This window comes from Liolophura sinensis, chromosome 5 (genome assembly GCF_032854445.1).
Source record: "Liolophura sinensis isolate JHLJ2023 chromosome 5, CUHK_Ljap_v2, whole genome shotgun sequence".
Taxonomy (NCBI): domain Eukaryota; kingdom Metazoa; phylum Mollusca; class Polyplacophora; order Chitonida; family Chitonidae; genus Liolophura; species Liolophura sinensis.
This window is the reverse complement of record NC_088299.1, coordinates 1,409,958-1,433,459: the sequence shown is the minus strand read 5'-3', so window position 1 is coordinate 1,433,459 and position 23,502 is coordinate 1,409,958. Positions and strand designations below refer to the sequence as shown.

At 38.9% G+C, this 23,502-nt stretch overlaps 1 protein-coding gene and 1 non-coding gene across 2 annotated transcripts; one reads left to right on the top strand and one right to left on the bottom strand.

The window, feature by feature from the left end:
- Positions 1 to 228: 228 nt before the first annotated feature.
- Positions 229 to 19,275, bottom strand: LOC135465770 (mRNA (2'-O-methyladenosine-N(6)-)-methyltransferase-like). The gene is made up of 14 exons (XM_064743098.1): positions 19,194 to 19,275; positions 17,747 to 18,109; positions 15,662 to 15,819; positions 15,324 to 15,478; positions 14,112 to 14,343; positions 10,449 to 10,548; positions 8,774 to 8,936; positions 8,130 to 8,305; positions 7,026 to 7,112; positions 6,187 to 6,371; positions 4,420 to 4,513; positions 3,404 to 3,504; positions 2,606 to 2,680; positions 229 to 2,159 (listed from the first exon to the last, which is right to left on the bottom strand). The coding sequence occupies exons 2-14, from the start codon at positions 18,065 to 18,067 to the stop codon at positions 2,021 to 2,023; spliced, it is 1,986 nt and encodes a 661-aa protein (XP_064599168.1). The 5' UTR covers positions 18,068 to 18,109; positions 19,194 to 19,275; the 3' UTR covers positions 229 to 2,020.
- Positions 19,276 to 19,901: 626 nt separating this feature from the next.
- On the top strand, positions 19,902 to 19,985 carry Trnal-cag (transfer RNA leucine (anticodon CAG)). The gene has a single exon. It is a non-coding gene; the product is annotated as a tRNA-Leu (tRNA).
- Positions 19,986 to 23,502: the final 3,517 nt, after the last annotated feature.

Below are 23,502 nucleotides of genomic sequence, written 5' to 3'. Positions count from 1 at the left end.
TGGATTAACGTCTGCATTTTGATATACTGCTAGACATGTTGCATGTTAAAACTGTTACAGGGTTATATTACATTTGTATATTAAAAATACAAGTGATATGGAATATGCTGCATGATCTGCAGCAGTCCATCAGCTAAAACACCATGCAACATGTATACCACAGAGGAGAAAGTTTAAGACGAGACTAATTTAAACTGAATACCCCAAGCACTCCTTGACAATTGCTCATTGTTTGTCATGATTCTAAACTTCATACTAATTAAGACCATAAATAATTCTGAGTTGTGATAAAATCTTGGTTTACAGGACCCAGTTGTTCAAAAGTGTACTAGCATTTAAGCCGGGAATAAACCTAACCTTAGTCTGGACTAAAGCCCACTTGGTTTTATATTGGAACAAGATGGGTATTAAGATTTAAGCCTGGCTTAACTTTTAGTACACTTTTGAACAGCTGTCTCCAGGACTGTAACCTTTAAAGATGCTCTCTATACTCTAACCTGATCAAAGGCACTTCATAACTTTCAACGTAAGACCAGTAAAACTGATGTAACAAGCCACATGTACATCAGCATGGTGCAGTGAACATGAAGGGCACCTCCAGTTGTAATCATTATAACACCAACAGCAAGCTCTAACTAACCACTGGTACAACACAGACTGTTCATTGGTAACATGTTACGAGTAAAGAAAGTAGGAAACTGTTACCAGTGAAGAACTTGCATCACATCAGGAAACATTTAGTATCAGTGATGCAAATTCTGATACAATGCACAATAAGTAAATGTAGATGTTGGAAACTGTAATTATTTACCGTGGCATAAACATTTATGTCTGCATGACATAGGATAACACACCCATTGCACAAAGGAAATATTGAGATATATACACCTGAACGCCATATTCAGTGTAACACCTGGTAAGGAATCACCTATCTGTCAGTAAGAACTGAAGACAAATTGACAAGATGCAGGTGTCAGCTTCGGTGTCATTTGCTACATGTAATAACATGTACATGACAGAGATGCTGAATTGGTAAGTTGGAAAAAACCTGCAGAGAGATGGAACCTCACAAACACCAACCTTAAGTCTAACTGTTCTCTCCCAACTATCTAGCGGGACAACTCTAGTGGACATGACCACTGAAGACTAAGACTGCCATCAACAAGCCAGGATGAACTCGGCTGGATGTGAAGCACACTTGCACTGCTAAAGGCAGTGCTGATCTGCATGATAATGTACTACACCTCAGTGAGTCAATGAACCATGAGCCCTGTGTTACGTGCTGCAACCCATTTTATGCTTCTCTCTCTTCCTATATATCTTACAGCAGCTTGATTGCTGATCTGTAGAGGTCAGTTAGCCACATCACAGTGACCAATGGTCTGTAGAGGTCAGTTAGCTACACCACACTGATCATCGGGCTGTAGAGATCAGTTAACCACTTCACACTGGCCACTGGTCTGTAGAGGTCAGTTCTCTACATCACACTGACCATCGGGCTGTAGAGGTCAGTTAGCCACATCACACTGACCACTGGTCTATTGAGGCCACACTGACCATTGGACTGTAGAGGTCAATTAGCCACTTCACACTGACCACTGGTCAGTTAGTTACTTCACACTAACCACTGTCCAGAATAGGTTATTCCGCCACTTCATATTGACCACTGGTCAGTTAGTTACTTCACACTAACCACTGTCCAGAAATAGTTATTCAGCCACTTCACACTGACCACTGGTCAGTTAGTTACTTCCCACTAACCACTGTCCAGAATAGGTTATTCCGCCACTTCACATTGACCACTGGTCAGTTAGGTACTTCCCACTAACCACTGTCCAGAATAGGTTATTCCGCCATTTCACACTGACCACTGGTCAGTTAGTAACTTCCCACTAACCACTGTCCAGAATAGGTCATTCAGCCACTTCCCACTAACCACTGTTCAAAATAGGTCATTCAGCCACATCACACTGACCACTGGTCAGTAGAGGTCAGATAGTCTCTTTGCTCTCTCAATGCCTCACACAGAATCCTTGGGCCTACAAGACAGCAGAAGCTCCTGTATTCTCTCTGATGTTGGACCCCATCGTGCAAAACCAGCTTCATTTTGCAAGAAAACCACCAAGGTGCCATGAGAGGATTTCACATTCATATCTTGTCTACAAGACAGAAAAAAACAACAATGGTGAGACAATTGATACTAACTAATTGATACAGAACAGCTGTCTATCTGGTTTATGGTCAACAACACACAACCGGCTTTCTTTACATAGTCTTCTGCTTTTCTTACAATGTCTTTCCAGAGATTTAGAAGAAAATAAGTTTTCTAATTACCACCATATGCCACTGACTTTGTCTAACACCGAGATCTGACTTTCAGTACAAGTCACTAAATATATATTGTACTGTACATGTAGGTGAATGGCACCTGGGAAAACCATCACCTTGGTAGTACATGGTAATTCCCACACTCACACAGGATCCACACCAGTATTGTGAGACATGCAGTGTAATATGTGTAGATGAAGATAGTGTCATCTTGGACAAGGAAACCTCTTACTGTTTAGGTCTTGATATTTATGTCCCAAATGAATGTTCTACTTACTTTGAACACAGATGTTGGAAGCCATGTCTGTACTCATGTTCATAAGCTGGCATGACAACCTGCTTCTTCTTGAACCTGAGGGAGAAATGTGCATCACTGCTATCAACTTCAGCCCATCATCCCCTTCACTAATCATTTTGTGACGTTATTTTCAGCATAGCATTTGGCTAATTAATACCAACTACTTTTTGAATACTAATGGAATTGACATAGTATAGAAGCCGGTGAAATTTGAATATAATTTAGGCCAAAAAACTCCCCCGTACTGAGACAAAGTAACATTGGAGTGGTAAAGACATCTTCTGGTCAGAATAATGGGAGTCTTAAACAAGTTTACGGCCACAAGATTTCATACCTATACTAATGCTAAGATAACATGTTGTTCGAAGTCTCACATGTACATAATACCAGGCAATTAACTGAACATACATGTACATGTACTGACCACAGTGAGCAGTCAACCTTCCCCATAAAGTTTAAAGAAAGAAAAATCATCAGTTTTCCCTAACAAAGGTTTTCACTTCTCTTTTCAGCCAATCCTACCCTGAATTATAGTCCAAGGACTTCTCTACTTCGGTCAAACAAAAATTTTTCCTTAATCATTAAAGTATTGATGATCAATATGTTTGATTCACAACAGTAATAGGTTGTTATTATCGGAAATTCATGAATTCTCAGAACATGCAATGTCATAGAGAAGTGTTCACGTCCCTACAGACTTACTTAAGGTTTGTTCCCACTATAATGCTGCTTGCTGTAGTATGAGTGAAATATTCTTGAGTGCAGCTCAAGACTTACCTGCTGGACTCTAATCTGATAAGGGCCTCTGTGGGTGGGTCCCTCCACTCTGGTATGAAAACAATGAAGGACAGTGGCTCCAAAGTCTCACTCAATAAGCTCTACAACACGAACATTCCATTATGAAATCAATATATTCATTACATTTTTTGTGTATATCATCACAAAAAATAATACATACTAAAATGTTCTCATTAAGGCCTGGTCTAGTTTTCTTCCACCCATACAACTGGCTGCAATCGAATGTTAATGTGAGAATTCCTGAATATGGTGTTAAAAAACAATGAAATAAATAAGTAAATCTGCTGATGACTGAGCCCAGTGGAGACCCGATGACAGACAAGTTGAAAAATATTCCCCTTTTGCTTTATTTCTTTAAGTGTATTAAAAACCATCAATGCATTGATTTTGTTTCATATAATCTGTCCATCCAAAAATATTAATTGGACACAAAAAAGAAAAAGAACAATTGTAGCCCTCTCCAGACTTAATTACAGTCTAGTGCAAACCCAATGCAGACATTACATGTATATATCTGAAAATGTGTAGTTGAACTTCTTTACCCAATCTGTTCTCTTGGGGATATTTTGTGCAAAAGATATACATGTATGCAGACTATTAACATGAATTTTGACTTGGTCAGCTTCAACCACCAAAATGTAATCAGACCCAGGAGTCCATATGCAAATTTTGAAGGAAATGACCCAGTAGTTTTTGAGATTTTCTGTACTGTACACAGACAAGACTTAGCAGGCCAATCAGGAAAACTCTGACCTCAGCAAGTTTATCAAATTTCAGCTTTGACCACCAAAATCCCAGACCATGATTCTGTGCAAAGGTTTATTCAATCTGGATATTTGGTTTTGGAGACATTGTGTTATGATTAAGGATGCCAGACAACACAAAAACAGAATGTCTCCTTCCTTTCAGGAGGAGACATAATTATTGCAGTAATACTTCTGCTTTTATCACCAGATTCCTTGAAAGAAAACACACAAGATATTTCTAAAACTTACCTCAAAGTGGTCCACCATTGCTTCCATAAGTTCTTCACTGAAGGGAGGGTTAGCCTCAAAGGAGCCACTGATTGGATGAAAGTCCAAGATCGGGCTGTCGATAAAGATGGTTAAAGATGTATGAATTGTGGTGTCAGGTTTAATGTAGACTTGAGAATACATTTAGAATACATTTATTTTCAGTTTTTGTCATTTGTGTCATTTGAGCTTAAATTCTTTAGGATTTTATTCATTTATTTATTTATTTGAAAGAGCCATTTGCATATATTTATTTATTTATTCGTTTGGCGTTTTACGCCGTACTCAAGAATATTTCACTTATACGACAGTGGCCAGCATTATGGTGGGAGGAAACTGGGCAGTGCCCGGGGAAAACCCACGACCATCCGCACTTTGCTGACAGGCCTTAAATTCTTTAGGAATCCTTGCTCCTCACTAAACTCCGTTTCATAAGCACTTCAGTTAACACATGCCAAAAAGCAACTGTGATTCAAATACATACATGCATGACATTATACACACAGAGATATATTTTAATTTAAAGCAATAGTGCACATTGCAGAGGAAAATTTATATTTTTCACAGTAAATGAACCACACCTATAATATTAAGCCGAGATTTTCAAAGTTTGAAAAAAAAAAAAGCGTAAATCTACTGCAGACACACGACAATCTTGGGGGAGTTATGTCAGACATGCTGTACATAGCTCCTTCATATTGGTAGATGTCATGTAAAAAGTGGACTTTAAGTAACAGTATTATTGTCATTGGGAATTACATGTTCTGAATATAACACAGATTCTTCCATCCACTGATCTCAGAGTCAGGCACCAAATTACCAGCAATGCATGTCACCGGTATAGACCACACCTGAATTTCGTCTGTGGGAGTCACATGAATGCAAAACTTCAACTCAATATATAAAGTACATTTAACATTTATATGTAACTGGAGCATCAATGATGAAACATATCCCTTGTGCTATTTTGCTTTGCATGTAGGTGATCTAATGAGCCATGTCATTTCCAATCATCATACACACCACCTCCTATTTAGTGGAGGCCTTTTGGTCAAGTGGCCTGGCGGCCTGCATGGCTCAGTTGGTTAGCGCGCTAGCACAGCGTAATGACCCAGGAGTCTCTCATCAATGCGGTCGCTGTGAGTTCAAGTCCAGCTCATGCTGGCTTCCTCTCTGGCCGTAAGTGAGAAGGTCTGTCAGCAACCTGCAGATGGTTGTGGGTTTCCACCGAGCTCAGCCCGTTTCCTCCCACCATAATGCTGGTTGCCGTCGTATAAGTGAAACATTCTTGAGTACGGTGTAAAACACCAATCAAATAAATAAAATCAAGTGGTCTGGTCCTGGGCTCAGCTTCCTGAAGCAAACTTAGACCTAAGTGTGGAATGCAAACATTATTAAAACCACAATTGAACATGAAATATAAATACGGTTGTATAAGAGGATGGGGTAAGAGAGCAGTACTAGTTCGCTAAGCAGTAATAGATAATGATGGAAACATGTCTAACTTTAAGATGGATTTCCCCATTTAGTCTGTTTACTTCATGGAACTGGGCCCTGGATGGTCAACATGTATTGCTGGTAAATTGATGCCTGACTCTGAGATCACTTGTTCAAATCCCATAGTGTCCAAGACACTGGGTGTAGTCTCCAGGTACCTGACAACCTCTTCTAAAAAGAACAATGTCAAAGAGCACGGAGCCAACACTCCCACATCTTACAGAATACCAGAGAAATATGCTGAAGGCTTACCCCCTGGATCCAAAGTAGCAGTCAGTGTCTGGGAAAGCCGAGCAATATTGCTTGAAGAAGCAGTTAAGAGGAGAGGCAAAACACTCAAATGTGACCCCAAACACCCGATGGAGACACTCAAACACCTGGATAGGCAGAGCACCTTGTAGACTGATCCCTTCTGAGTTCTTGATACCAAAATATGTCTAAATAAATAAAGAAAGAGCCGCACATTTCAAAAGCAAGTAAGATTCTTATAATATACTTATCTGTATTTCGCACCCTTCGGAGCATATTCCACATAGCGCATGCGTCATGTCAAACGCCAAAGTTAGGCCAAACTCAATCTTCATTTACATTTACTTTATAGCTCACAAGTTCCTGCTTTACTACCCGTTACTTTACAACAGTGGTTTCTACATGCACATGCATAAATGCTGAAGTTAATGCCATGTTACACTGTGCAGAGAGCACTGCTATACATGTAGTAAGAAACTGTTTTTGCACTCTTTACAGTGCTAAGTCGCTAAGCTTGTCAGTGACAGCAGTTTTGCTGTGTTGTGATGATGATAAAGAAGCTGATGTGTTATATTCCAAGGTTAATCTGCTCAGTAAATGAACTGGAAAGCATACATTCACGTGAGGTTTGACAGAGTTCCCATAGTCTATTGCACCTGCTCACAGATACGTTAAAATTGCAAAACGCTTGTCTATAATAATCATAATAAACATGCACAGCTTTATGTTGGTAAGATAACTGTACTTTTAAAAAACTGGAAAATTTGCAGAACGGACATGCATGATTCCCCACATTTACCCATCTCTTTGACGGGGCAATAATGTGGGAGTAAACAGATTACCTTGTATCTCCTTAGAAGACAGAAGACTCTTGCAAGGAAATTGTCAAATTTTGGGTCGTCTCTTGTGAAGATTCTGTATAACTGTTCCTACAAAGCATAGAAATAATGATTCAGGTTTGTGTGTTGCTTTCATCAAGTGTTGTACACATAATGCTGCTCATCTCTGACAGTCATAGTAATGGTAAAACTATTTGAAAACTACACAATATTCACATGACACTGAGTACCTTTGACACGGCTATCACTGGGCCACAGTAATGGTAAAGCTACCTAAAAACATCCTTTTCAAAACTACAGAATATTCACGCGATATAGCACACTCATCATTTCTGTACAGGAATCAGTGATGTTATAGACATATACATGTAGGAAACTGTAATATTTCTCGTAATAAATCCAGCCTGAACCTTCTAGTATTGCTGATTTATCGAAAAAAACAAATGTGAATCCTTCCACATATGTGTAAGCTACACGCTTCAAAATAATTCAAACTACCCTGTTTCTTCTAATTTTTGGGACACCTGCTCTGCTCATTTTAGCCAATATATATGTAATTGTAGCAGGAATTTCTATTTTCTCACATGGTTATACCATCTAATGAACAACATACTCATATCTTTACTTTTCCAAAAGGCTGAAAAGGAAGTATAATATTCTACTAAGTCAAGTTCGACAACACAAATATCTGTCCCAAAAATGAGAAGAATTATGTGGCTGTGTGGTTTACATGCCCATTCAAAGCTGTACTTCAGGTACATAGCAATTATCAATCACAAACCATAGCTGAAGGAGATTCAAAGGCCAACCGTCATTTTTATTTACAAATTTGTGTAAAGATTTGTCATTAAATGACAAGGGTGGGGAAGTTAAGAACTTGGAACTCTGTTTCTTAAAATCGCTAGCAATAAATTATGCTTCACACGAAGATACTTTTACTGCAAAATCTTCAACCTTTTCGACCTCTAATAACAATTACCTCAGAACATTTCCATATAATGGTCACACCGGTGGTTGAAAAGGTTGAAAAATTAAGATATCTGCATATCGGGGGAAACCCACGACAATCCGCAATTTGTCTGCAGAGGAGGTGTACACAGTACTTACCAGTTTGTGTAGGTGTGACGTGTTGATTTTGAGTACCTCTGTGCCGTAGGTGAGCTGAGTGGTCTCCTGGTCTGTCTGGTGCTGGATGACAGGTAGCCGAGGACACGGGACCATGGTCTGGATCGGGTAACACATCACCTTCCTCTTAGTGGTCAGCTCAGGGGGGGCATCAGGCTCTGTCAATACAAAACAGCTGACTATGTGAATCGGTATAGACTATGTTTAACCAGTGTTGTTTACGCAATGCATGTCCCCTTCAGAATTAAAAACTATCTTTCAATGCCAAACTGGAAGATATCAGACCATGACCAAGGTTTTTTTTTTATTAGTATAATAGTTCAGGATATATAGACTATATACTAAACCTATTAATACTTAACCTATTAAAGTGAAACCCTATGTATGCACTTTCACTACAGAATTAAGTGCTGTTTACAAAAAAATAAAGTCTGAAAAAATACTGAGACTCTATAACAGGACAAAAATGACCATAGACTGTTTTGTGGCCAGTTGACAGACGGGGGTGCAGACGTACAAAGTATAGTCCCCCTCTAAACAAGTAATGGTACAAGGATTAATAAAACACATATGGCCGTATCAAAAATTCAGCATAATTCAGAACATGACTTTGTTAAACAACAAACCTTCAATATTGCTCTCCTTGAGAATCTCTAGATGTTTCTCGCGGACCTTCCTTGCAGAATCACATGATAGAGTAAACATCTTGGTACAGATTCCTTCCACAGAACTCTTGGCTGCCTCTGTAAGATGTGGCTGACACTGTCGCTTTAAGTGGGCTAATCTTTCCTGCAAAAACATGAACTCTACACATGAAATTATGAACCTCAAAAATTCATACAAGAGAAAACTCAAAAATTCATACGAGAGAAAACTTAAAAATTCATATGAGAGAAAACTAAAAAATTCATATGAGAGAAACTCAAAAATTTATATGAGAGAAAACACAAAAATTCATACCAGAGAAAACACAAAAATTCATACCAGAGAAAACACAAAAATTCATACCAGAGAAAACACAAAAATTTATACGAGAGAAAACTCAAAAATTCATACGAGAGGAAACACAAAAATTCATACGAGAGAAAACTTAAAAATTCATACGAGAGAAAACACAAAAATTCATACCAGAGAAAACACAAAAATTCATACCAGAGAAAACACAAAAATTTATACGAGAGAAAACTCAAAAATTCATACGAGAGAAAACTTAAAAATTCATATGAGAGAAAACTAAAAAATTCATATGAGAGAAACTCAAAAATTTATATGAGAGAAAACACAAAAATTCATACCAGAGAAAACACAAAAATTCATACCAGAGAAAACACAAAAATTTATACGAGAGAAAACTCAAAAATTCATACGAGAGGAAACACAAAAATTCATACGAGAGAAAACTTAAAAATTTATATGAGAGAAAACACAAAAATTCATACCAGAGAAAACACAAAAATTCATACCAGAGAAAACACAAAAATTTATACGAGAGAAAACTCAAAAATTCATACGAGAGGAAACACAAAAATTCATACGAGAGAAAACTTAAAAATTCATACGAGAGAAAACACAAAAATTCATACGAGAGAAACTCAAAAATTTATACGAGAGAAAACTCTGGATCTTAACCCAATGAATTATGCTGCACTTTTCTGGAAAATCTTTTTGCCGAATTGCTCTCCTGGAAACACTTGAACGAATGATAGAATATGATTTAATGCCAAATGTAAACAGTTGAGAAAGGTTCTCACCATTCATAACATCAATATGTCTATTAGAATTTTCTTCTACACATAACAATTTAAAGTGTAGAAACAATTTTTTCAGTGCAAGCAGTACTTGGTTTATAATCACAAGCTTTCTGTTTTTAAAGGGTTGAACTTACTTATTTATCTGACTGGTGTTGTATACCAAATGGGGGAATATTTGACTCAAATGCTTGCTCAGATTTAAGGGTTAAGGGAAGACAAGAGCAAATGGCTAGGTACATATGTACCTAAACACTCCTGACAAAGTCAAACAGACTGCAGCTGAACCAAGAAAATTTTTTTTGTCAAAATTATAATATGTGCAACACATTAATTTATTTATTTATTTATTTATTTATTTATCTGATTGGTGTTTTACGCTGCACTCAGGAATGACACATTTACATGAAGGTAGTTAGCATTCTGGTAGGAGGAAACCAGGCAAAGCCTGGGGGAAACCAACAACTATCTGCAGGTTGCTACGCATTAAAGCCTGACAGTTAAATTCAGATATTAACAGAGATATCATACAGCTGAAGTCATCTGTACATACCAAATAATCTTCATACGAAGCACTGTGCCGGCTCCTTAACCAAGTAAAAGTTTCTTCAACATTCCACTTCACATTCTTACGACTGGCTGATGAAGTATTCCTGAATCAAAGACATTTGTTTGAGGAATATATTTCAATGTTACAAATTCTGCTGTGGTTATTCAGTCCTGTTAGCTGACAGGTTTCACGTCTTAGAGGAATAGTTATTGTATCAGAAACATGTATTTATTAAATCCATTCGATGAACTCTTAAGCTCAAAAACATTGACTTCCTTTAGGATCTCTCAATGTTTCTGCGACTCTCAAAGGCTGATATGTTTTTTCACATTCTGCCACCTAGAAAATATTTGTCACTGTCATGACATAACCTACATACTGCATGCTTTAATAGACAAAGTCTCATTTCTTATGGTTTCACGCCTCAACACCTCATCTCATGAAACGTCAAAGTCAGTGACATGTAACAAGAGTGGTAATTCACAGTAGGCCTATTGCCCAAACATCAGGGATTAGTGTCCAGATTTTACTATGTCATAATCACCAAGACTGTAATTTGTTTAAACAGTAGATGACCGGTAGGGCATATCAAAAACACAATGACTTTAAATCTGCTCAAAACAAAAGATTTACTATTGTTCAGGCATTTCCAGCTGTAGTGGTAATACCGACTGGTGTAAGCTAAATGTATACAGCTTTGGGGTGTACCTTCTCAATAATAACAGACACTCGCTAATTGAGACACACTGAGAGTAAGCGGGTAGATCAGAGAAGTCTCCCATGAGGCGCCCAAAGCGGGCCCTATCGTCACGTTGGCTGGAGTATAATCCTGTCCAGGCCAACATGTATAAAGCCAGCCTTTCCCGACAGCTTACACACGGCAATTCACGATGTCCTTTTTCAGTATACCCACTCGTTTTAAAAGTGAAAACAAAAACCACTCACTATGTTGTTTTTCCGTCCTTGTTCTACAAACTAAGCCATCCTATATTTAAAGTATATGGTTGTGTGGCATTGTTTCACAGCGGAACATTCATTGCTCCACTGCATTAGGCAGAATATCCGCAGGATTGTTTTGAATCCACCGACCTTCTCATCCTCCCCAGTTGTGCATGCGGCTCACACAAGAATGGAACATAGATGATTGCCATTGAATTAACAATGCTGCCTTACATATGTATATAAAGCACCTGTGGCAGTAAAGCACGAGTGCCCAACTTGTAGGCAGACTTTCCATTTGTTCCTGACCACAAATCTATTTTGTCGGGAACATGTCACACATCTGACAGCTAGTCTCACCGAGGCTGGGGAGGAGTGGGGGACCACAACCTTTTGCCATTACTTTAAAAAGGATAGTTTGTAACGTATTACCACAGGTATTTCAAGAAAAAGATAGTAGTGTATGTACATTCAGGTATGTATGTCATTAAATTAGATAAACAGGGTTTTGTTTTTAAATGCCTTCATTCAAAGCTCATTGGTTACATGCCAGAGGACCAACAGAGAAGATTGATCTCTGAAGAGTACGTATTGCTGTAAAAGGCATCGCTAATTTGACAGAAGGTACATAAACAGTGTTCACTCAGAAAACAAAGTTCACGTGGTTAGATCCAACTGAAAAGATGAAAGGCCTGATTTCCCAGTTTCCAGACAAGAATACAAACCATGTAGATTTCATCTGGTACCGACATGTGAGGATCTGGAGTCATTTCCAGACGTAAGACATAAACATATATGTTCTGTGTCCGAACAAAAAGTCTAAAGTAAAGAGAAGAACTGTCAAATTCTCATGTGTATTTACTTACTAATCATTCTAAAGGCATGCTTAAAAGTTACGCATGATGCAAAGTATGACAAGTTATCAGTAAATACATTAACAGGTACCTCAACACCCCTCCCTTGGAAACCTCACTCAGTTCATTCCGACTGCATTTAAACTGAAGCATCTGGACAAACTCTTCAGCTGAACATTGGTGAGATAAAATGTGCAAAGTGTAAATGGGTATATGGATTACACAATTATCAAGACCGCATGCAGAACAACCACTACAGGTACCACTGGCTGTAGAATTATTACCAGATAACCAACTCACAACAAAAAGCCGGAATAAAATATTATGGAAATTCACAGCTTGTATGTATCCAGCTGATAATATATTTAAGCAGCTTTCCCAAATTATCGGCAGGCCAACAGGTACATATATTGGTGAATGAACGATTACCTATTGTGAAAAAAGCTGACTTGGATTGGTCAATCACCCCTATGATGAAAGGAACAGTCTCCAAGTGTCTGGCCCACAGATTCATTTAAGTCCATCTAGTAAAATCACTACTGCTTAGCAACACTTTGACACTAACTGTTTTATTTACGGATTTCTGTCCAAAATTTCTCCCTCTTACTGCATTTGACATTTGCAACAATATTTTAGTATTTGCCTTGCCGTAAACTGAAAGAAAAACATACACTCATTTAACGTGATGTTTATGAAAAACATCTACTTTTGGCTGTCACACCAAACTTTCAGCTAATCCACACGACATGTTGTTGTGATAAAATGGACTCAAAAGAACTCGTGGTTATTCGCTAGCAGCTCCACATACTCATCGAGGAGTCCGAATGTTGATTGTGTCAAATACAGGAGTTGTAGGCATACGGCAATGATGTGGGCTGCAATGACGGTCACTACAACTTGTGCTTAGTCCATATACATGGATTGTTTTTTTTTGTTTTCCCCATCTTGACATTCATCATGACACTTCATCTCTGCCTCTTACTACAGTTCCATGGCACAAGAAGTGAACCTTTAAAAACCTGATAGTCTGCCTCGTCTCTCGCCATCTTGTCAAGCTGGTTGGCTCACTGAGGTGTGATGGAGACATGGACACCGATCAATAATCAACTGCCGGTAAACCCCTACTCCCCACAGAGAGTTTTCAATTTAAGACATAAAGCCTCGCAAGGCACTGTGGTATACATTTTCTGAAAATGCGTCTGAAATTATTGAGAAGGTATCGTAAATTTTGTGTGTTTGTCCTAAAATTTAGTATGTTTTAAAATATAATTTGCCTCTGGCTGCTTGACAGGTAAATATCATTAATTTCCCTGAGGGTTTCCAAATTTATACCTATATGCAATAACAACTGTTACTGCTGGTATTTCAAATAGCCTGAGTCTATAGAGTGGTGTTCAATATAAATACAATAAGGACGTCAGTATCAGAGTACAGAAATTTGCTATCTTGCAGGTCATCCAGTTTTTAGTTCAGTTTTATAGAAATGCCAATGAAAGTCTATGATGTATGAAGTCAGTGAGGTTTAGAGGAAAGGAAGGAAAATTAAATCAGTAAATCCACGCCTTCCTTAGTGTCAAATCATCTGGAAACTTACTATGGGGTTCTTCAATAACCTTTCACAACTGCCTGCAGAACAGCAACCATTATGTGGAGAAATTCAATCTACTTATTTGTCACTCTTATAGCTTTTTAACACTGAGCAAAATGGCAAAGCTGGTAAAGTTGGTAGGACACAATTCGGCGGAGACTACTGAGTGTTGGCAGAAACTCATGACTGTTGGCGGAAAATATGCATAAAGCCAACCTCATTATCACTCAGTCCATCCAGGTAAAGATTTAGCTCGGAACTGACGAACTACAAAAGATGACTCACCGGCACTCAATCATTTTGCGGGCAGCTTGTGCGTAGCTTAACAACTGTTTGCGGATGTCCTGAATGTATCTGGCCTTGACGAGTTTGAAGGGGATGTCGTTCATGACTTCTCTATACATGGACTGGGAGATAACTGGGTTACAATCTGATGGTAACAACCAGTCCTCTCCCTTATTTATCACCTGTCTCTCCAACAGCCAGCGATTGAAAGACTCAACTGGGGCATCAATACCTGCAGCAAAACATTGTAAATGTGTTAAATTTATTTATTTGATTGGTGTTTTACGCCCTACTCAAGAATATTTCACTTATACGACGGCGGCCAGCATTACGGTGTAGAAACTGGGCAGAGCCCAGGGGAAACCCACGACCATCCACAGGTTACTGACAGACCTTCCCATGTACGGCCAGAGAGAAAGCCAGCATGATCTTGACTTGAACTCACAGCAACCGAAAAAATGTGTTAAATAAATGACGCTTGAACAACATCAGTGATCTTGTGTGAACAACATCAGTGATCTTGTGTGAACAACATCAGTGATTTGCGTGAACAGCATCAGTGATCTTGAGTGAACATCATTGATCACGGCCATGTTAGCAGTGATTTCCTATCATTTACACCAGACCTCTCTGCTCCAAACTCCTAGACCACCTTAACACTGTGTTTTAGCCACATTTACCAAGAGACATGGATAAGTGTGGATTTAAAAAAAAAAAAAAAAATTTAACCTTATTTATTTTGGAACATGGGTAAGAATTCTTACTACACGTGGGCCATGTTAGAGCAACCAGAAACAGGTTGTTGTGTCACTTGTACTCCTTGCTCATAAGCCCAATAGACAAAACAGGGTTTGGACGACATTAGCAGAAGCTGCTGCCACCTGGGGCGATAGAAAGCTTTCAATTTTCTCAATGTGCATGGCAATATCTCTCTTATGCTACATCCAAAAAAAAAAAAATAATAATAAAATAAATAAAAACATATGATTTTTTAACTTTAAGCGGGATGCATTATTGATGTATGTACACATTTTGTCCAGCATTGTCTTTGCTTTTAATGCTTTCACCGATACTATTATACCTGCAAGCTTCACACTCTGACACTGCCCACTTTGGCATTAAAAGATAGTTTATGTTTATAAGATACGCCTTTCTTGGCTTTATTACTTGCACAAATCTGTACTTAAAGGTGCACTGGCGGGGCTAGCTAACCTTCCCGGGTTTGGCACAGCTCCTGGTAGGTCTGCCTCAGTTTGGACAGCAACTGAGCCCTTAACATCTCCACGTCAGGGTGGGGCGGCAGTATCTTCCTGGGTGATCGTTCATACATGATCACATTGCTGGGCAGATCGAAGTTCCAAAATGGACTGTTGCAAAGATGCAAAACACACAAATGATCAGCACATATACCAAAAAGGTGGTTCTTTTACAACAAATGCAAGTCCTTAAAACAAATGACCGCACAAATAGATCACAACCCACATTGTCAAAAATCTACTTTGATTAATATTATCTTCATGTTAAAATAGTTCCCAAAACAGTGTTTATACCTGTAGTTAAACATGGGTCTCTTAGGTGGACTTCCCATGAGCTCCCCACTTGCCCTTCTCTTTGCACTCATCACCACTGGTGTGTCTGTACTTGCTCGGCTTAGTCGGATGTCACTTGGGGACATGTTGATACCCAGAGGGTCACTCAATAGGTCAGGCTGATCACACACAATTTCAACAAGCATGAAAAAAAAACACAAAAAGTCACTCAGCAATGTTTTGAAAGAAGAAAAAAGGAGTCTGCATGTAGAAGATGCATGGACATGACGGCAAAACATCAGCTAAATACAAAAAGTACCTAAACATTTACAATCTTATCATGGCTTACCACACAAAATGAAACATTTGGTTATTTACAATATTAACACACATGCAGAGCATCAACAATGGAACATGGGTATGTTCGTCACTGCACTATATGTGCATGCCAAACCTGAACTTAATATATACAGCAATTTTTGAGATACCACCTCTAACATTCTAATGCACAAGACACTTTCGAGGTGGGGGTCCCCATGGCCGAGGTGGTTAGCGTGCAGCGTGGCGCAATGACCCAATAGCCTCGCACTAATGTGGTCATTGTGAGTTCTAGTCTAGCTCATGCTGGTTTTCTCTCCGCCCATACGAAGGTCTGGCAGTAACCTGCAGATGGTTGTGGGTTTCTCCCGGGATCTGCATGGTTTCCTCCTACCATATCGCTGGCCACCGTCATATAAGTGAAATATTCTTGAACACAACGTAAATAAATCAAAATAAATATCACGACACTTAGTCGTGAATTTAATAATTTACAGTAATTAATTCAACACAGAACATTAACACTGGAAAGCTCCTTTGTCAAGCTTGTGTCAATATGCTTTACCTTTAAGCTTAACCTTACCTGAGCTCATACATGCAGTACTTTTTGAGATACCACTCCTAACAGTTATCTTAACATCGACTCCAATTCAACTGAGGCGAAGTCGTGAATTTTGTAATTTACGGTACTTAATATGCATGTAGGACATCAATGATGGAGCATGCGCCTCATGATGTGCTTTATATACATGTACTTACACAAAAAAACCTAATCTCAACAAATGCAGTACTTCTGAAGATACCAGCCCTCACATTTACCTTTAAATTTCTTTCACTATTATAAGTCAAATCCGTATTTCACGACTCTTGTGAGTTCTGGCAGTTTTGGACGAGACAAGACATGAGGGCTCTCACAAACTAATGCTAAGAATTGTGATTTTATGGTAGTTACGCCCAACTAAATATACATCTTTCATGTGGTCAGGTCCGTCAGATCAGTAACCTTTCCCGTCACATTTTCTCTGCCTAAACCTGCATAAACTCACAAGACTCCTGAAATGCCCATTCGGCTTTTTGAACGCCGATGCTCATGCCTACACCAACATTAGAAGTATAATATTAGGTACACCTAGCCAGGTAAAAATAAGACAAATGACTATAACATCTCATTTTCATTAAGTTTCATGGATATACAAAATCATCTATCAAATATTAACACGAATTATGTCACTATGCCCTCAAACACATACATGTACATCACCAAGGTGGACAAATACATTTTGTTTCAAGTGTTCATAAACCAAGAAGCTAAATAAAATATTTCGCCCAAGGCCAGTTGCACATTTTGGAAGATTTTATGAATAAGCTGAGTCAGCATTTTAGGATTGGACGGTGACAGGTGGGGGTCTCTCGCAAACTAACACAGTTAAAAAGTGAGATTTTATGGTACTTGCTAGACTGATCTCGCATGTACGTGGGTTTGTTGGCCCAACAGCGCCGTTAGCAGCTGCTGTAAAATCACGCCTTTTAACCATGTCAGTTACCCAGATCTTACACCGTCTCGTCTCAACCTGTGAACTAGCCAAATCACTGACACGCCTGCTCAGATTATTCTCTTGATCTTACAGAGGTGTTTTGAGGAAAATGTATGTTTGGAAGAGAGGATGACATCTGACAAGAGAAATGTAAGCTTCAACACCAAAAGTAATATTTTATGACATTTACATGAATTTGCCTCTAAAAATGGCTGAAATTTTAGGTCATTTACCACATGTTATTTTAACTTACCCCACTGTCTAATGGAGGCATCTCCCACAGAGATTCATTTGTGTTTTTGTTGAAATAGTATGGTCGCTTTTCCCGTTTACTCCAAAACTTTCTCCAGCCAGCCTGGAAGAGTGCGGGGGCTAGATCAGGATTAGCGTCAGGTGACCAGGACTGAGGGGAACCAGCTGAGCCCAGCGAGTCCTGATGCTGCAGACCATGGTGATTAGTTGCATCCCCTCCTCCATTCCCACCCTCTGCAGGCTGCAGTCTAGTCATAGTCAGAGAAGAGCCTTCAGGTGTTGTCATGCTGTCGTTTGGCAAATCACTGTCTGGCTTAGACATTTTATGAGCCCTGACTACAAGGAAAGCACATGTCCGTGAATCCTGTGAAAAAAAAAAAACACGTAAAATCATATATATGTGCAAGACATGCAATTGTTTCATATACAGGACATTTTCATTACAATCCCTAGTTTTAATGGCACGAAAAAAGAATCAACAATGCAGAAGCCCATGCATGCATTAAACATTCACAAATATGAAAAAGGAAATTTACAAAACACCATAGTGAGACACAAATTTTGTACCACATATCTGCTTTGCCTAAACGACTAAACAGGTTACTATGGATATACTTTAGATTCAATTTACATGTGTCTGAAACTCATGCTACTAGTTAATGAACTGCCAAAATATAAGCTTATTCATATTTAATTCGTAGCTATGAACACTACGATAATATTACAGGTAAAAATCTAATAACTTTTTTGGGAAAAAGAGACATCTTTGTTATAGTGCTATATATCAGCATGATTTATGAGAAAAGAACGAAAATTTTTATGAAAAAATATTTCATTCTTATTATCTATAGGGCCTATGGGACTACTATTATTTTCAGTGGAAATCAGCTCAATTTACATGTGTATGTTCTGTCTTACATCACAATATTCCGAAAAGTACACAGGTATATAGAAAGTATTTACATGTCAGCTTGCAGTGGACATATTCTGAATTTCACTTTTTAAAATCTGTTCAGCCTTTGGGTAACAGCCGAAACGATTGTGGTCAGACGTACATGTAGGCTATGTATATCTGTGAACATTATGCCGGTGACTGTTAGAACGTGTTGTACCGTGCTTCTCATGTTGGTGAATATGACACGTTTTAGATGACTTTTCATCTTCTATACAAATTTCTGTTCTGGCACTATTCCAGGACAAAGCCCAAACGTTTATTTTCTTTCAAAGCAGTCGTCATTTTCTACAGAGACACGCATTATGCTCCAGCGTGTATCGAGAGTAAGACGCATTTGACAAAGTGGGCTGGGCCCGCCAGTGTTGTCGCTTGTTGTGCACCTTGAAATACGGCACACATGCGCGCTATAAATCCAGGTTTTTGTGCATTTTTCACGCATGTAACCATTACAGCATGATATTTGAATCTTTTTTGCACTTTGATCAGCACTTACTTTCAGTTTTCAATCCCTCGATGACTTACAATCGAGTGACTGAATACAGTGCGAACCAGCAAAGTGACGCCTTTCTTCCATTTTAGAAAAGCAGAACTGACTCCGACACCAGGTGGCGCTTTCCAAATTTTGTCCTAATGCATATTATCTCCCCTTGAACCATGCCCACTTTGGAGATTAACTATTGCTCTGACTCCACTTAGGTAGGCCTACTTCACAACACCATTACTCTTCACTTAAAGTCGAAGTGAAACTTATATAACAGAAACTGACATTTGTAAGCCACAGTTGACGTCTAATTGATATCCAGACACCGTGAACGAAAAAAACCTTGTTAACGTTAGAACGGTTAGTGATAGGACTTCTGGTATACTATAATATATCATGGCGGTAGAATTCTGCCTCCATGTATATGTTTTGGTGATGCTATTTCCTGGCAAACAACAGGGTCGTGTTCTCAGGCACGCCCATGTGACTTAATATTATCATATGACAGTTAGCAGGCTAACTTGTTATATCAGACATCCAAGGGAAGGTAACTCTTACAGTCTTTGGCTGTACGTATTTTTCGCATTGTATAAAATTCTAGTCAGATTTAATTCTAGGATCCAATCTCACAAATAATAATACATAATGACCGATTAAGCAAGCTTGAAGAAGAAATGTAAAACTCTATAAAGTACATTAGGCGTAATCGTTGCCCGTGGAGTCAGGATGGCCGAGCGGTCTAAGGCGCTGCGTTCAGGTCGCAGTCTGGTTCTCCAGGCGTGGGTTCGAATCCCACTTCTGACATCAGTTTTCCTATTGATATATTTATTTTGCATGTTATTTTACTTCTCAAACGCCATAATATGTATTTACCCCTTGTTGTATTTTAGTGGAGAATCTGAGTATGCTTGGCTATAAATAATAATCAAACAAATAAACTCGTCTGGAATTTAACCAGCGAAGCTTTTGGCCCTGTTTTCCCATATAGTTACAGGTTAAGTCATGGATGAAGTCACAACATTAATTCAGTAACACGTATAGGCGTCGTATTTTTATCCTCAGACAATGGGAATCAAGCGCGAGTTCAAAAGAAGTAAGGTAAGTAATGAAAACTGTTATGTATGAGAGAGAACAGTTTTAAATTGGTCGGAAAAAGACATATATCCGTTGTAATCATTTGGCGCGAGGCCTGAAATTCAAATCAAACGTGAAAATTTTAAAACATCATTAATGTCCAAAAAAAATATTAAGAGTCCAAAAAGAAGCAAAATACTATCATGTACACAACATAAGTGGTGTTAATCCGAATAATTAAATGACTTTGTACTCTTCATTTCAGCATTTTATTATGTCATCATCAGGAGTAGTTTTTATTTATTTTTTTGAAAGAATATTTCACTTGTAAGACGGCAACAAACATTATGATGGGTGGAGGCCAGACAGAGCCTGGAGTAAACCCCCGACCCCCGGAGAGGATGCCAGCATGAGTTCGACTTGAACTCACAACAACTGCATTAGTGAGAGGCCCCTGATTCATTCTGCTGCGGTGCTGTATCATGCTTAATCACTTGGCCATGGAGGCTCATACAGGAGTGATAAAGGAATATAGCAGTCATACATACATGTGTTACATATTGTAACTTCATACGTGTGAATACTGTATACTCGTGCTACTGCGAGGGACATACACCCGGCACCCACATAATGTTGTAAGAACAGTTTACACCATAGTATTCATGTGTCTGTTGCTATAGTGATGGACACACACCCAATGCCGACAGAATGTTGTATGTTGTACGCAATATTCTTATGTCTTGTAACTGCATGTTTTTGAATATTGCACTTGTCCTACAGCGAGAGACACATACCCGGCACCCACATCATGTTGTAAGAACAGTTCACACCGTAGTATCCTTGTGTCTGTTGCTACAGCGAGGGACACATACCCGGCACGCACATAATGTTGTAAGAACAGTTCACACAATAGTATCCTTGTGTCTTGTAACTTCATACGCCTGAATAGGGTCCCTACTGTATACTTGTGCTACAGCGAGGGACACACACCCGGCACGCACATAATGTTGTAAGAACAGTTCACACAGTAGTATCCTTCTGTCTTGTAACTTCATACGTGTGAATTCTGCATGTTCTACAGCGAGGGGTCAAACACACCCCGCACCCACAGAATGTTGCGTGTAGAGTTCACAACGTAGTATCCTTGTGTCTTGTAACTTCACACGTATGAAAACTGTATACTTGTGCTACAGCGATGGGTCAAACACACCCCGCGCCCACAGAATGTTGCGTGTAGCGTTCACAACGTAGTACCCTTGTGTCTTGTAACTTCATACGTGTGAATACTGTGTACTTGTGTTAAACAGCGAGGGACAAGGACCCGACACTCACATAATGCTGTAAGAACAGTACATAACGTAATAGAGACCTTTAGTTAGAAGTTACAAGTTACATTTTCTAACTGAAAATTGGATTGGTTTACCTATTCTGGTTTGAAGTTACAAGTTACAAGTTGAACTTTTAACTTCTAGCTAAAGATCTCTAATGCGTTCTACGAGAGCGGGTTGTGGAATAGTGATTAAAGGCAGTTAACTCTCGGCCGCTATAAGACTGGGGAAGGTCGGGTATAAACCCGGCCTCGGACAGAGAATTTGTTCTTTTCCCGATCTCACTAACCACTCAGTCCATAGCCAGTATTGTGTACATATCTGTACGTCACTCGTGAGAAATTTCCCCAGTGACTTGCCATAGGTAGGGCTTAAGCCGGGCGCTCCGTGTAAATACAAATTCTTAACTACAGTATTGAACAACAATCAAGTATATAAATAAATAAATTTTTGTATACTTTTATTGCATTTGAATACTGTGTTATTATTTGCTATAATAACGGTTACGCACGGATGCACGGTGTTGTATCTAGGTTACATTTGTTTATTTATTTAGTTGGAGTTAAATTACGTCGTACTCAAGAATATTTCACTTATAAAATGACAGCGGCCTGCATCTTGATGGGAGGAAACCTGGAAGATTCCGGGGGAAATCCATGATCACCCGCAGGTTGCTGACAGAGTTTCACACGCACGACCGTAGAGGAAACCATCATGAGCTGGACTTGAACTCAAAGCGATGGCATTGATGAGAGGCTCCTGTGTTATTGCCCTGCGCTAACCACCAAGGGCAAACAGAGGCCCCGCATCAACAGGAAATGCACAACATAATTAACCCCCTTTTCCTTTCGTTTTTTAAAACTTCTTTTTTGTTTCATGTTCTTGTGGTGTAACTGGGTGTGAATACTCCATGGTACTCTTCCTATAGTGATGGTCGCAATTCCAAACCGCAGATTGCTGTAACAACACTACACACCCCAGTCTGACTGTGAATATTGTGTACTTTTTAGTGTGAAAAGCTAATCTTTATTTCCTCTTTTCTTTTTGGGTCAAGTACAACATACGTGTTCATGTAGAGTCATTTCCAAAAATGCTTTCAGATGCATTAGCACATTTATATTCAATGTGCAACACCGGTTATACACACCGTAAGTCTTGCAACCATAGAAGGAAAGAATACTGTGTACTGTGTCTTAAGCGATTACCACAAACTCCACACCTAAGGTCTAAAATACTGACAATATTCTGCATTTTTTTTTAGCTTCGAACTCTGATTTTACTGAAGACAAGCTGTGCTAAGATCATATGGCTACTGTGGGTAAAATATGGTTCATTTGTGTTTTATATTTCACCAAAACTTCAAAACAGTTTGAAACATGGCAGTGTCAGAAAAAGGACTTAAAGACGATCACATACTAGGGAATACACGTGCCCCTCACAGTCAAAACTTACTGGACTCATTACCCGCCCATTATCCAGCATACTACTTCTTTGTGAATAATTGTGATGTCAGTCGAGTCAATTATGTTAATCGAATGATTTTGGTTTAACGCCACTTCGGCTGTCTGGCATTTGAACATAGGTATTCTGGTAAAAGACACAGAACCGTCTAGTGTGGCAAGAAACGGACCTTTATGTTGTGTCTCATTTCATACCCTGATATATTCTGCAAACATGAATCATTGTCTGTTTTCCGTGTGCCACGTTGAAACACACTGAACATATTTTCAGTTTCAGGTGAGAGCGATGGTGTAATGATTTGATAAAATGGTTTTGAAAACAACACAGGCTAGTACCTATGTGATGAACGAAAAGAACGTGGCGAACATGTTCGAGAAGGAAAAGGCAATCTGTAATCAGGACTTCGTAGGAAAAGCTGTTAACTTTGGTTCCCCAGACGTAACCATTGATGTAGGACT